Source organism: Halichondria panicea, chromosome 16 (assembly GCF_963675165.1).
Source record: "Halichondria panicea chromosome 16, odHalPani1.1, whole genome shotgun sequence".
Taxonomy (NCBI): domain Eukaryota; kingdom Metazoa; phylum Porifera; class Demospongiae; order Suberitida; family Halichondriidae; genus Halichondria; species Halichondria panicea.
In genome coordinates this window covers 2,586,290-2,600,442 of record NC_087392.1, presented here as the reverse complement: position 1 = coordinate 2,600,442, position 14,153 = coordinate 2,586,290, and the positions used below count along the sequence as shown (strand labels likewise).

Sequence of the window (14,153 nt, the reverse complement as noted above, 5' to 3'; positions counted from 1 at the left end):
TATTAAGTTGGGAGTAAACAAGGAGCAACGCCCACTTTTTGCTGCAGCTCAAAATGGATGAGCCAGAGATTGTCCAGCAACTGCATGCACAAGAGAACAACAACCCAATAGGAGTATATGGCTGGAGAAAAAGGTGCCTGTATTTCTTTGTTCTGTTGCTGGTGGTTGTTTTGCTGGTTAACCTTGGACTTACCATATGGATACTAGTGGTGCTACGCTACAATGTGGTAAGCTGCTTGTAGCTAGCTATAATCAGGATATAGCAGCTACCCCTTTAACATCAAACACCAATTGCAGAATGGTATGGGCTCACTAAGACTTACAGACAATGGGATCAGAGTGGAAGGACAAGCAGACTTTATAGGCCCCCTGTTTGCAAATTCCATATCGGCAGATCAAGTAAGACAGTCTATAGCATACTGCAATAGGCCTACACACTTATACAATTCTCTCTACAGAGCTCTTCGCTGCTACTGCAATCAAGTGAAGCAATTGATGTCAATGTGGATGGAAGTTCTTCTCTAAGCCTCAGCAATAGCATGTGCAGTATCACTGCCCCTTTGCTACAGATGCTTTCCTCCTCTACTGGTGGTACCCCTGCTCTTAGGATTGATCATCAGGGGGTCTCTGTGGGGGCAGCACATTTGGACGTCAGGGGGGCACTGGGACTCACTCTGGGGGGACCACTAGAAACAGCACAGATAGTATCAGTTCCAGGGGACAATTTGCAGCTTTTGTCTCCGTCAGGGGAGATGACATTGATCGGATCTCAGGGGGTCAGAATTCATGATGGTACCGGGTTCAACGGGATCGAATTAACTTCTAACGACGATATCTCCATCACATCAAGAAGTGGAGCGGTTAGTTTAGTATTGTACTGCTATATAACTGCTATAATAACAAAAATCTACACGGGAGCAACCATACATAATTATATTAATACGCTACTCACACCATGCACTACTGCAGGTGTCCTTAGACGGTCAAAACATTAATCTACCCAGACTACAGAGAGCAGGTTCTGGAGGTAGCATCTACGAAGTATGTGCTTGTTCCAGTGGTGAGCTATATTTGGTGCCATCAACTAGTAGCTGTGACAATCATAATGGCATCTGCAACTGATCATAGCGCTTAGCTGGGATTTACAGCTCTACTTACAATATCGTCATGCACGCATATTTTGATACAAAATAAATTGTCAATTGTTGTATTGATACACAAAACACTTTTAATCATGCACGTACATAAAATCATTGAAAGGGGAGTTTAATTGTTCATTTTCTGTTTCTTGGCGGCAGAGCTCCCACCACCGCTGCCACCCTGACGCTTGTCTAGGATCTGGATGTGGAGAAGAAAAAAAATTAAAGTGCATGAAAGTTCTCCAGCATGTAATTTCGTCTTGTGGCAAAACAGTGTACATGTACATGTATGTATGGCTGAACTTACAGCACTAATTTTTTGCCACTCTCTGTCCAGTTTGGCTTTCTCTTTGTTCTTCTTCTCCCCCGGACCCCCTCCGTAGCGCCGAGTCTTCCTGCCCTCGTTCATTTTGACACCATACTGAAATGCAGCCCTGAGCAGCAACAGAAAACATGTCAGTACTTATATTTCACACAACACAAATAAAAAATGTGACTAGCCTAAAGATAGATGTGAATATTGGTCCCTGTTCTACTGCTGATTAAATACGAAAATGCCTGCCGTAGGTGGCCCTGGAAAATTATACCGGCATAATAGGATGAGTACATACATGTACATATAATACATGTAGGGTTAAAAATTGCGACTTTGGTCAGTTTGGTGCACAGTAAATGATCCTCTGCTGCTTTTGTACATTTAAAACAGTACGGTATGTTGAATCTTTTATGTTACAATAATTATAACAAGAGAACTAATAATACTGTGAACAAAATACGTCAATGTGGGGCATAATGTCTTTGACAAGCATAATAGGCTGAATTTGGGGCAGTGCTTTGCAATAATAGGGGGAAAAAACGTATTCCAGGGCCTAGCTGTAGGTCTCGGCACCTCTACTAAATGCAGGCAGCCTCACCTACCATCATACGTTAAGGTAATGTAAATATAATTTTGGGAAATTTACGTAGGTAGGGATCAATCACCAAATTAAAATTTGTTTAGGAGCTGCGCATGGCTCAAACCATCTTGCATTCAACAACGCATGCGCAGAAATATTGGCAAAATAAAAATGTGTCTCACAATTCTTCATTAGCCTTATTCACCAAATGCTACATTTACCCACAATTAATATGGTATATCATTTTGGCTCTAATATCAATCCTAATGTTTGGATTCACTATTCAGTACAATGTTTACCACGGGATTCAATTAACATGCAAGTTTTGATGTAGAGGATGCAAGTATGCAACATGTATTTTGTCTCCAAGCGCAACGATGAAAGTTTCTCATTCTAGTGTGTCTATATGTACAGTACAATGCGAGCTACTCACTTGGGAAGGGCTTCTCTCTTGGACTGATAGTCACCGTAGTCTTCCTCATTATCAAAATCCCAACGCTTCACAGGTCCTTTCTTGTTCCCCTACACACGAGACAGAAAAATTAACTAGCTATACCAAAAGCGAATGATTAGTCTCACGAGGTCCATCTTGGAGAAGTCAGCATCATCATCACTGTCATAGTTGGCATCATAGTCACCCAACCCACTGTAGGGTAATCAAGAAATCAAGTGGAAGAGTGGAAGACAAACATTCCTTATGTAATACTGCAGATAATACAGGTTACATGTGAGGTGGTACACATTTTAGCCTTGTTTCTGGCCTGGCTTTTCTCCATTGTAACGCTAGGCCACAACGGAGAATAGTTGGGGCAGGAATTATTTGGGTCGTCGCCCAGTTTCCGTGAAACGATTACCCATCTGCTAAAAATTAATGTTCTGCCTTGCTTTTTGAAGACGGTATTATCAGTACAAATATCTACTGTACATCCCTCCAGGACAATTTTTCTCTAACGAATTAATGCCACACGTAGGTAGAATATACGATGTGCAAATACACTCCTAAGGGTTCTTGAAATGCAACATACCCAGGGTAACACTCAGAATAGTGACTGTCCATGGCCAGACCCCTGAGTCCACTGACACTCTCTGACTTGGTGGGGGGTTCCTCCTCCGTCTCTGTAGGGAGTGGCTCTGACTCAGCCAATGGGGGAGCCGCAGACGGTAGCTTCAGATAGCTTGGCTCAATCTCAGACTAGGGGTGTGGGTGGGGTTCGCATGATGTGCTGTGTTATTTACATAAGAGCCCTTACCATACTTCCATACTTGGTATTGATGGAATTGACCATATCAACTGCAGAGCTACTACCGGGTGCTATAAAAGGAAGGACGGGGGATGCACGAGTTTCTATCACGTATCAATAAAAGTCATAGCTTGGGAAGGTACCTTTGTCATCACTTTGCTTGTTGAAATATTTGCTACTCTCAGATTTGGATCCAGACTTGGCTTTCAACTTGAGATCAGGCTTGTAATCTCCAATATCTCCAAAAATGCTACGTACATTATATGCACACTCATGAGGCTAGCTCAAATTACCAGTTACTTGTACCTTAAGTTTGCCTCTGGTCCAAGCTTCACTGGCACAGGCACAGAAGGAGCTAAAAATAATATTAATCGTAGTCATGTACAGCCGCAGAGATTAATCAAGTCATGTACTCACCTTGAAACCTCCCTTTGTCTCTCTTCTTTCCTTTTTTACCTGCTTTTGAGCCCTGCCTTAGGTAAGAGAGGATCTGTGTCAGCTTGTTGATCACTATGTCATTGGTTGTAAGAGTTGTTGCCTGTGTTTGGTGAATGTGAGAATGATACGTACTCTATCAAGTGTGTATACGTACGTAGTCACTTAAGTTCGATTATGCTGCAAGCAACATAGTGCATACACATGTACCTGCTGTGTGGGGCAGTCTGCCCTGCTTCTCATCAGGGTGGTGGGGATGTCACTTTGGGCATACTCATCCTCAAGATCGTACACGTACGCCTACAGGTGGGACACAAACTACCGTATCATGCACCTTTGAAAGCTAGGGACTATACCATTCTCCTGGGTGCAAATAGTTCATTCTTTTCCGGCACCTTCGTCAAGAATAATGTCCGATAGATATTCTTGCCTAAAGGAGCAGAAATAGAATGATAGCAACAGTGAGACTCAGTGTCTTATAGCTGTTATGGAGCAGCACACGTACAGTGTCATGTATACTAGAGCGAGACAGAAGACTGTTCAGTAGCATACTTTAAATAGTGATATTAGCTACAGCAGAATTAGGTACCTAATGTTGTGTGAACTTTGAGGTCCTCGTGTTCCGCCCTTCGTGCTCTCTCCTTCTCTCTTTTCTTCTCCAATAGCATCATCTCTTCCTGCTCCTGCTCTCGAGTCACATGCTCCTGACGAACCTGTGTGAGTTGGTGTACATGCAAGCTCTTAAAATGCAGCGTGATGCCCATTACCTGTGCACAGTACTGAATACACAGTACCCCATGCACAAAGTCAGTGTACTAAAGCACGTACTAAGAAACACTAACCTTATCCAGAAGCAGAAAGTCCAGACCCTTTACCAAGTGAGTGTGTTGTAAGTCACCTCCCAAGAACTTGGATTCTTGAATTGCTTTATTCCTCGCCTCAACAGCAAAGCTCCTGTGGGGACCCACATGCTAGTATTAAGTGCCTGATGTACATGTACATGCATGCTAAATGTATGTCTGTTTCTTGACGCTGTATACATGCAGCGCAAATAATAACAATCACATTAAGAAATAAGAGACATTTTCCAAATGCAATGTACATGTCAGTAGCAACACAACAGCAGAGCCTTTACATGTACATACACTGTGCACAAAAACGAGTGTCACTCACGGATCGACGATGTTAGGGGCCACAGACTTGTAAGTGGTGATATCAGATATGGACAGAGCATCCTCTTTGCCTTTGTAGTCAGGGTTATCTCCAGAACGACGCTCCTTGGCCTGTACATGTACAATGACCACACGTATTATTACCAAGTATACAATAAACAGAAGGCACCAACAACAAGGATATGGGTTATAACCACATAACTCTTTGCCAGCACTTACCCTATCTCTGTACTTCTTGGACAGAGCAGCCTCCCACTCATCTTCCTCTCTTGTCACCTTGGCATGGAAGCTGGAGGGAAGGAGGATGCAGCACGTGACTGCTATACACACTCACCACCCAAACCTCTCACCTCTTCTTCTTGGCCTTCCTGGTGTCTGGTGTTCTGTCCACTGGCTGCCTCTTCGGGGGCTTTTCTGCTGAGTCAGCAGAAGCCTGGGGCTTTGGGGTCATCAGCAGTCGACGGAAATCATCATTCGTCAAGTGTGCCCTGAGGAAGAAGAAGACACTCAACGAACAAATATCCTCTAACACTAAGACTGTTAAAAAGTATAAAATTACATGAAATCAACAAAAACAGGCGGCTTACTTCCCCAATAACAGCACGAGGCACTGGTAAATACTATTTATAAACAATACCTGTCTGAATGGTTGTCTCTTATAATAGAGTTTTTCGAGCAGCTAAATAAACGCTATCATTTCCACTAATTAAAAAACAAAACGCGGATGAGATCAAAGGGATGCTTAACTGCATCAGGAAAACTGCAGTAAACTAAGACGTCATCCACATCCGTCCATCCCTCTAATTTTTTAAGCTATTGTAGTTTTACAGAAAGTACAAAATTGTAGGATGCAAAGCGTACCTGCTGCCATCATTGCTTTCATGAGCTCCTGCAAAATAACATGGAACATGGTATGTAATACAGTCTGTATGAAGCTAAACAGTTTACCTTCAGGCATATTTTTATTATCGGTGGACTATAGGTAGGGCATGTAGCGCTTCTTGATCTCTTGAGATCCACTTGAGTGCAAAAATGGTTATAGGCCTAAATGAGCTCTAAATAGAGAAATGTTTTGCCATTGGAAACTCCTATATCGATCCTTTCCCTTTTTCCGAGCTTGTTGTGTGTGCATGCAGAATGCCTTATGGAGCCCTTTTCTGCCAGTGCAAGCAGTAGTGAGGCTAAGTGTGAGCCTCAGTCTGGGAGAATACAAAGGCTCGATGAAGCTGTTGTCAATAGAATTGCAGCTGGAGAGGTGAGTGAGTCTGCATAACTAGTCTGCATTGCACTTTGAGTGCAACAATTCTCCTCCATTTTATATAGGTAATACAGAGGCCTGCAAATGCGATCAAAGAAATGCTTGAGAACAGGTAGCTGCACTTAAAATTTTGTCATACGGTATAAGCTCAATGTTGGATACTTTCACTCGACTCACACACAGTCTTGATGCTGGCTCAACCATGATTCAAGTGACTGTCAAGTCAGGTGGTCTGAAGTTGATACAGATTGCTGACAATGGGAGTGGAATCAAAGTAAGTAGTAAGTAATCAAAAGTTTTATCACCATGCACCATAGACACAGTGCCAGACATGATTTGCTGAGAGAAACAGCAGGAACTTTGATACAGGTGTCATAAAGATACCACTCATTTCATGCACTACCTTCCACCAAGTAGTATAGTCTATTATCCTTTCCCCACTCCACAGAGAGAAGACATGGCCATTGTGTGTGAGAGGTTCACAACCAGCAAACTGAGGAAGTTTGAAGACCTGTCCAGCATCAGTACTTATGGGTTCAGAGGAGAGGTAGGTTACTAGGGAACATACTTGTTATTGTTCCTAACCACTGCAGGCACTTGCTAGCATCAGCCATGTTGCACATGTTACCATTACTTCAAAAACTGCCGATTCAAAGTGTGCATTTAAGTGAGTTAGTGTTTGATTTTATATCTCTGAGATGATCGATGCACGATGCACTCTCTTTAGAGCTATGTACAAAGATGGTCAGCTAGCTCTACCTAGATCCGGAGCAACTGCTGACCCTAAGCCGTGTGCTGGCACTCGTGGGACAATGATTGTGGCCGAGGACTTGTTCTACAATGTGACCACTAGGAGAAAAGCACTCAAAAGTCCCTCAGAGGAATTTGGAAGAGTTGCCGATGTTGTCACCAAGTAAGCAAATTGTAGAGAGGAGACTATGTAATTTGTGATTTTCAGGTATGCAGTCCATAACTCTGGAGTTGCATTCTCACTCAGAAAGGTACTGCTATTGCATGTGTGCACGAGTTCTTTACAGTTACAATGGCACTTGTTTGTGCATGTTGTTGCAGCAAGAGGAGACAGCTGCAGATATCAAGACCCTTCAGGGCAGTACCATCAAAGAGAATATATCCTCATTGTATGGTTCGTCTGTGGCTAGGTATGTGATCTTCAGCTCCAACATTGGTTGAATTAGCTCTACTCATGCCAATGCCGCTATGAATTGTTGTGTTAGTCTGCTTATGAGGACATAGTCACTCACACTGTAGGGAGCTGCTTGAGGTTGATAGTGATGATGCTGAGTTGGGGTTTAAAATGCAAGGGCTTGTCACAAATGCCAACTACTCTGTGAAGAAACTCCAGTTCCTGTTGTTCATAAATCGTAAGTCGCACTGACTCTATTTGGTTTTGAAATAAGTGAAATTGCTCTGCTCAGATCGTCTTGTTGACAGTGGTGCTCTCAAGAAGGCCATTATGGTCGTGTATGCTGCTTACCTACCTAAAGGAACTCACCCCTTCATATACTTAAGGTGCTACAAATTCCCTATCGTGACAGTTCTGTTATTTCATTCTCATTGGTTGTACCAGCATTGAGATCAGTCCAGCCAATATTGACGTCAACGTCCATCCCACTAAGCATGAGGTGCACTTCTTGCACGAAGAGAGCATTGTAGAGGCCATCCAAAAAGGCATTGAGCAGAGACTTCTTGGCTGCAACTCATCCAGGACCTACTTCACCCAGGCGCTACTACCAGGTACCGCACTGTCCCTCTCTGACTCACTGCACAAGAAGGGTACTTCTGGGACCAGTAAAGAAGGTGAGATTTTCAGCTCCTCATGTTTGCTGACACCATACCAAAGAGACGGTTGCGTGTGCTAAGAGAAGGCCATGACAATTTTGATGTAGTGCCATAGCTGACAATCAGCCTAGCCAACAAGAATAGACCCAATTCCTGCTGCTCTTGTTCAATTCAAGTAGTGTTGAACGTACACCACAATTTGTTTGTGTGTAGGAAAACAAGATACTCCTACATATGCATATCAGATGGTGAGAACTGACTCTAGAGAGCAAAAACTGGAGGCTTTCTTTGGGCCAGGATCAACACAGCAACACAACCAGCCCTCCGACGAGCAGTCTGAACCGATGGATGATAATGCCTCACCCAACCAATCAGGGGGTGTAGCGCACACTGCCTCGGTGGAGAAGAGGAGGCACTCCAGTGGTGTGTCAGGCGTCCTTCGCCCATTTAGAAAGAAGGCTCATCGCAAGGAGATTAGGCTGACGAGTGTGCGCAGTCTGCAGCTGGCAGTGAGGGGACAGCAGCACACAGGTGAGGGGCCTTTACCAATTTTGAGATACAAAGTAAGCTAACCACGAGAGTTGCTAGCTAACTTTGTTTGATTTCAAACAGAAGAGGTGCATTCTTTAACTCGACTCTTAGGTAATGTATTATGGTGTTCTTTCTGTAACTGGTCCAAACCCATTAAGAACTAAAGACTATAGTCATACATTACTGGTTGTCGCAGTGCTGCATACATGTATTGTAGATATATTTACACTCTGGTGTGGTACTGTTCCATTTCCAGATTTAACTGAGCTCTTTCAGAATCACAAGTTCGTAGGTTGTGTCGACCAGACCAGAGCTCTAGTACAACACCAGGTAGGCGTTTACATTGACACATGTTCTACTGTGTGTATGATCATGCATTTAAATTCAGACAAAGCTGTATCTGGTTGACCTTACCAAGTTAAGGTGAGTGTCATCTACATGTAATTAATCTGAGGCCGTGCCGCGGCCAGCGGGTTATATAGTAGTCGTTTGGTTTGTTTGTTTGTTTGTGTGTGACATCTGAGTCTACTCACCTGGATGCCATAGCGCTGCGTTTACAGCTTGGACATAGCTTCCACACAACAAGTTATTGTGGCAGATTTTGATGTTAAAGCTTCGTCGTCTAATAAAACCGACCAGAAGCTTACTCTTGCATGTTGAGCTAGCTACACGGGGCCCTGTATTTGAGGCGCTTATTTGCAGCTGAAGTGATCCTGTACCAGAAACAATGGAAAAGGGTCACTAATAGAATGAAAGCACCGCAGGTGCTGATGCCTCGGTGGAGATGCCAAAGCTACATACATAAAGCTACTAATAGCACATGAATGACATGATTAATTTTGCTGCATGCAAAAACTCAGAGAGTAGGTAATGATCGACCATGATTGTTGTTAAAAAACGATCGATGCCAAAAGTTCAAGTCTAAAATTAATGGCTGCATTATAGCAGAGCCTTGCAGCTCTATTCTCACTCTTGCAGCTACCAATAGCTAGCGTTCTAGTACAAAGCTAACTACTAAGTAGAGTAGCAACACTCGGTAAACAAGTTTGGCTACGTCCTCTTCTGAAAAGGCTACAATGGCATTCCAAGTAAGCAAAACTAGGCATAACTCGAGAACGAAGCATTATTTTGCAAATCCAAGTAAACATGATTAGAAGCCTATAGAAACTCTTACTTGCACTTGATTCATCCTTGAGCAGCTGTAGCAGTCTACACACACACACAGACACACAAACACACTACCGTATACCTCGCTTGTGCATGCGCACCGAGGCATAATTATGATTGTGGTTGTTGCTTCTTTGCTTATCCTAGCCCCAGAACATACCAGGAGCTATATTTCTAACTCTCCAGGCTTCTTTGCTGACTTTGCTGTATCCTAGAGCTAGTCCACAATGTATGTCTCATACACTACTAAAACTCTATTCTCAAAAGTTTCGGCATGCCTCTATAGCTGCTGTTACTTGCTGCTTAGCCAGTATTTATTGCAGAACACTCCTTGGTTGCTATAATGTCAACAGCCGAGGGTTAGCACTTCAGTGCTCTAGCTTAGTGAGTTAATGATTAATGGCCTATTCTGATCTCCTTCTTTCTCAGCAAGGAGCTTTTCTATCAGCTACTCTTATTCGATTTTGCCAACTTTGGGAATTTGACTCTAACAGTGAGTGTTCTGTCGATTTTGATCAGTGTATTTGCATATTATACTGTACAGCCTCCAGCTCCAATGTATGACGTGGCCATGATTGCTCTGAACTCCCCGGATAGTGGTAAGGTCACACTCTTAAAGACTTATTGCCTTGACACACAATAACATCATCTGTGTTCACAGAGAAAGGGATATAGAACTAGATCATGTGAGCTTATGTGCTCAATGTAAAAGGTTTAGGCACTCCTCGTTGCTATAAAATGGCGGCAAATTTTAAGGTGGCAATAAAATCCAGAACCCCAGATTCCCTGGTTTATTGGCTATACTAGCCTTTGTGGAACTGAAGCAGAAAACAAATTGGTTTTCATATGGTTCAGTGATGGGTTTAATGTTAGCTGTATTCTATGGACAGTGCCTTTCTCAAAGGCTAGGTCGCTCTGATGCTGAAAGTATAATCGATTTTTAGTATACAATTTACTCCAAGACCAGTCAAAAAAGTGATCGAACAAGCTGTCTCTTGGAGTTTAGCTGAGGAGCTATTTCACTTCCCAACAGTCCACTTTACATGTTTTATATGTAGCAGCAAGTCTAGAGATACAGTACCACAAAGTATTTTACATACATGTACATGTAGAACTTGCAGTAAAGACAACGTGCCACGCCGATTTTGGGCAAGAAGTTTATGTGTACACGTGATCCAGTTTTATATCCCTCTTCTCTTTAATCTCTGGTTCATACTACACCGTGATTTTATTTGCAGTTTAATTATGTGATCATTGTAGTGTTGTAGCAACCACAGTTACACACGTAATTTGACAGGCTGGACAGAAGAAGATGGACCCAAGGAGAAACTTGCTCAGTACATTGTTGATTTCTTGAAATCGAAGGCTGAAATGCTCAGAGATTATTTCTCATTAGATGTTCGAAAGGTACATGTCCGTGTCATTCTATAGTTAGAAAATATGCTTTGTTGCAGGATGGGTGTGTCCACAGTCTCCCCCTCCTCCTTCCTTCCTACTGCCCTAACCTAGACAAACTGCCAATGTTCCTAGTGAGGCTGGCTACAGAGGTACATTACTACTATTTTACAGAGGTGTAATTATTACTACTATTTTGAGTAGACCACTCATAATAATTTAATAGCGTTTTCGAGGCACAAATTTGCAGTTTTCGCGGATTGACCTTAAACCATGAAATTTTAGTTCCTGTGATCGTTGTTTACTTCCAGTATTGTAAAGACCTTTCTACTGTAGAGGTATGGTCATTTGAAGCCTCTATGTTTGGCCTCAAAGCGTATTTTAAGAAATCATATGACATTTTAGTTCCTCGAAAATAAAGCGCTATACAGTGCCTCAAAACCATAGCTATAAGCCTTCTTAGATCGTGGTCTAAGCTATAAGCCTTCTGTTACATGTGGTCTAATGAGGTTACTGTGCAGAACCATGTACATTGGTTATTGTGCATTTCCATAGGACATTGTTGCTGCATTTATACTTTGTAGCTGAAGTATATTTGTGCTTAGAAGTCTATAGGTTTAGCTTAGCCTCGATTACAGGCCTTTCGTTCGTACAGGTTAACTGGGACAATGAGAAGGAGTGTTTCCAGACGTTGGCTGCCGAGACCAGTGATTTCTACTCAATTCGGAATGACCCTTTCCTGTTAGACAGCCAAGAGCAATCAGGTAACAAACAGCACCCTGCTGATGGAGAAGTGCCAAGTCAGAGCAAAGGGTCACAAGAGAAAGGGATTGAGGTAAGAACTATCAAAATGAAAAGTCGTGTTTTTCACGTTTTTCTTCTCAAGGTGAGAGCAGATTGTATCCCGGAGTTGTACAAGCATTCTCCTTGGCAATGGACTGTGGAACATGTTGTCTTCCCTGCACTGAAGTCTGACTTTATTCCGCAAAGAAAAATGGCAGAAGATGGCAGTATCTTACAGATAGCTGACCTACATGACCTCTATAAGGTCTTTGAGAGGTGTTGACTGAACGCGTGCACATTAATTATTTATTTTCATTGATTAACGTGCATGTACATAATTATGCTTATTTTAATCACTTGATTACAATCGTACAATCATTTCATCTTATAGCTGCAACATTCATCTGTCATCAATTACAATCAATTATTTAATGCTGTAATTTCATAGAATATCAGGAGAGAAAGCGTTGTGATTTACAGCTAATGTTGAATTACGTTGATTGAGAGTACAAGGTGTATGATGTGTCGATGCTAACATCGACACATTTGTCTCTGTTCTTTGGACCAGCTTTCTCCTCAAAGCATGTGTTCTCCCTCTTACTGACAGTGCAGGTGTTTGTACCAACTGTGTGGCAGTTCCACTGTCTTGTTCTTCCCTTGACGAAGACTCAAATAGCTCTGGTGAGGAACTTTGTCTCCAATCAGACATCAGCTGGCTAGGAGTCTGCATTGACTGTTGAGATGCATCTGCTCCTATTAGAGTTTTTCTTGAATATGAACTAGAGGCGGAAGAAAATAACTCAGGAGATGAATTACTGTTTTGGGTTTGTAGACGAAACTGTGACGAGAGGGAGCTATACATAGATGTAGTGTTGGAATGACTTATTGGTGTGTCACAGTTTGGTGAGCCTTCTCTTGACTGACTGAATGGTTCTTGCAGCTCTCTCAGCATCTCTTTGCTGAGTGAAAATGTGCACTGCTGTTGTATACAGGGTGACGAACATTTATTCTGAGTGGACTCCCAGTCTGATTCCAGTTCTCTCACCAGCCAATCAGTTCGGCTCAATTCGGACAAATAATCTTGAAGTTCCACTTGCGACAAGGCTTGAGGATGAGAAGTGCTCTCCTTTGAATTTATCATGATGGATAGGGGTTCCGTCTTATGTCCTGAGTCGATGGTGGTCACTTCTGTCTTCTGGCTCCTTTGAGATACACATTCACACTTCGGTGGTGGGGGACTTTCCGAATAAGTGTCCAACAGGAGCGACAGAGTGGAAGGTGACACATAATTTGTATGACATTGCTGAATGAAGCCGGATTGAGAGATTGGGGTAGCCATAACATCTTCGTGGGGTGATGATTCTTGGCTTTCTGAGTATGTTTCCAACAAACGTGAGAACTGCTGCGAGGGAGAGGATTCACTTGGCAACGTATGATCATAAAAGTTTGAATCGTCGATACTCTTAGAACGTTTCTGAGGGAGACTCTTGACTGCTAGTGAGGGCAGACATGAAGTTGGTTGGGGGGTACCCTCAAGTTCACGCTGAAGTTTGCTTAGCATTGTGTCTGAACCAGTGCATATGGTCTTGATTGTCATGACAACGAGCCCCCTCCTTCTCTCTACAGCACCAGTGTTACGTTCATTGAATCCCTCAGTAATACTTAACAAAGTGGTTTGGTTCTTGACTATTGATGGTACGCAGAACACAAAGGCAAAACAATTCCCAACGAGAGTTGCTTCAATTGCCTTGTAAAGAATTTGGTCACTGTCTTCACTGTTGCCATTCAGAGTAGCACCCAAATACCTGGGAGTGAAAAGTGCCATCATAATATTATGCGTGAACATAATAATTGTGCTCAATATGGGGTTATTAAGGATAAGCAGTTTACTCTTTATGCTGGAGATAATAATTATAGCAACACATCTCGAACGAAGTATGTTTAGCTCACTCAGTTAGGTGGCTAGCAGAGCAGCCAAAGATCAGATCACACGACTTCCCAAACACTACGACATCCTGCGGTGGTGTAGAATGATCTGTGATTGCCATGGCAATGCAGTAACGTCGATGTACCTCATTGGAGGAGATTACACGGCTACACTTTCTGCACCACCACCTACAGTAACACAATGAAAGTGATGGTGTGCCAACTCTGGCTATTTAAACGATGAGTCGAGTGCCATAGACAATAAATTACTTGCTCTCCTGATGTTGCAAAACTTTCCCCAGACAGTTTTTACACGCCTGATATAGTCCAGAGTAGGGCCTTACACTCAGCACAGTGCAAACAATCATCTCAGCTCAATGTCTAGTCTCTAATTGTTAAAATGCACAAGA

General features: G+C 42.7%; 4 protein-coding genes across 6 annotated transcripts; 2 read left to right on the top strand and 2 right to left on the bottom strand.

Annotated features, from left to right (window-relative positions):
- The first annotated feature begins 14 nt into the window (after window positions 1-14).
- On the top strand, window positions 15-1,214 carry LOC135350080 (gamma-sarcoglycan-like). The gene is made up of 4 exons (XM_064548790.1): window positions 15-227; window positions 298-399; window positions 459-860; window positions 970-1,214. Exons 1-4 carry the CDS (start codon window positions 54-56, stop codon window positions 1,120-1,122), a joined length of 831 nt encoding a protein of 276 aa, XP_064404860.1. The 5' UTR covers window positions 15-53; the 3' UTR covers window positions 1,123-1,214.
- LOC135350053 (protein Red-like) lies at window positions 1,179-5,965 on the bottom strand. Its single transcript, XM_064548754.1, has 18 exons — window positions 5,832-5,965; window positions 5,745-5,772; window positions 5,234-5,371; window positions 5,103-5,172; window positions 4,885-4,994; window positions 4,554-4,665; window positions 4,301-4,424; window positions 4,068-4,141; window positions 3,922-4,011; window positions 3,694-3,814; window positions 3,583-3,631; window positions 3,420-3,526; window positions 3,286-3,347; window positions 3,061-3,227; window positions 2,615-2,681; window positions 2,469-2,557; window positions 1,447-1,573; window positions 1,179-1,338 (listed from the first exon to the last, which is right to left on the bottom strand). The coding sequence occupies exons 1-18, from the start codon at window positions 5,839-5,841 to the stop codon at window positions 1,267-1,269; spliced, it is 1,617 nt and encodes a 538-aa protein (XP_064404824.1). The 5' UTR covers window positions 5,842-5,965; the 3' UTR covers window positions 1,179-1,266.
- Window positions 5,966-5,970: 5 nt separating this feature from the next.
- Window positions 5,971-12,241, top strand: LOC135350042 (DNA mismatch repair protein Mlh1-like). Of its 2 annotated transcripts, XM_064548739.1 has the most exons (20): window positions 5,972-6,138; window positions 6,207-6,253; window positions 6,325-6,415; window positions 6,590-6,688; window positions 6,735-6,808; window positions 6,869-7,054; window positions 7,100-7,142; window positions 7,213-7,301; window positions 7,411-7,523; window positions 7,578-7,671; window positions 7,730-7,959; window positions 8,155-8,472; window positions 8,729-8,802; window positions 8,861-8,895; window positions 10,069-10,132; window positions 10,184-10,238; window positions 10,937-11,046; window positions 11,094-11,186; window positions 11,690-11,869; window positions 11,921-12,241. In XM_064548739.1, the coding sequence occupies exons 1-20, from the start codon at window positions 6,028-6,030 to the stop codon at window positions 12,098-12,100; spliced, it is 2,286 nt and encodes a 761-aa protein (XP_064404809.1). In that variant the 5' UTR covers window positions 5,972-6,027; the 3' UTR covers window positions 12,101-12,241. The 2 variants fall into 2 exon arrangements, with proteins under 2 accessions (XP_064404807.1, XP_064404809.1); XM_064548737.1 differs by having other exon boundaries at window positions 5,971-6,138; window positions 11,690-12,241.
- Window positions 12,242-12,259: 18 nt separating this feature from the next.
- On the bottom strand, window positions 12,260-14,153 carry LOC135350052 (uncharacterized). 2 transcript variants are annotated; one of them, XM_064548753.1, is made up of 4 exons: window positions 14,014-14,153; window positions 13,890-13,932; window positions 13,768-13,832; window positions 12,260-13,622 (listed from the first exon to the last, which is right to left on the bottom strand). In XM_064548753.1, exons 1-4 carry the CDS (start codon window positions 14,109-14,111, stop codon window positions 12,260-12,262), a joined length of 1,569 nt encoding a protein of 522 aa, XP_064404823.1. In that variant the 5' UTR covers window positions 14,112-14,153. The 2 variants fall into 2 exon arrangements, with proteins under 2 accessions (XP_064404823.1, XP_064404822.1); XM_064548752.1 differs by having other exon boundaries at window positions 13,768-13,932.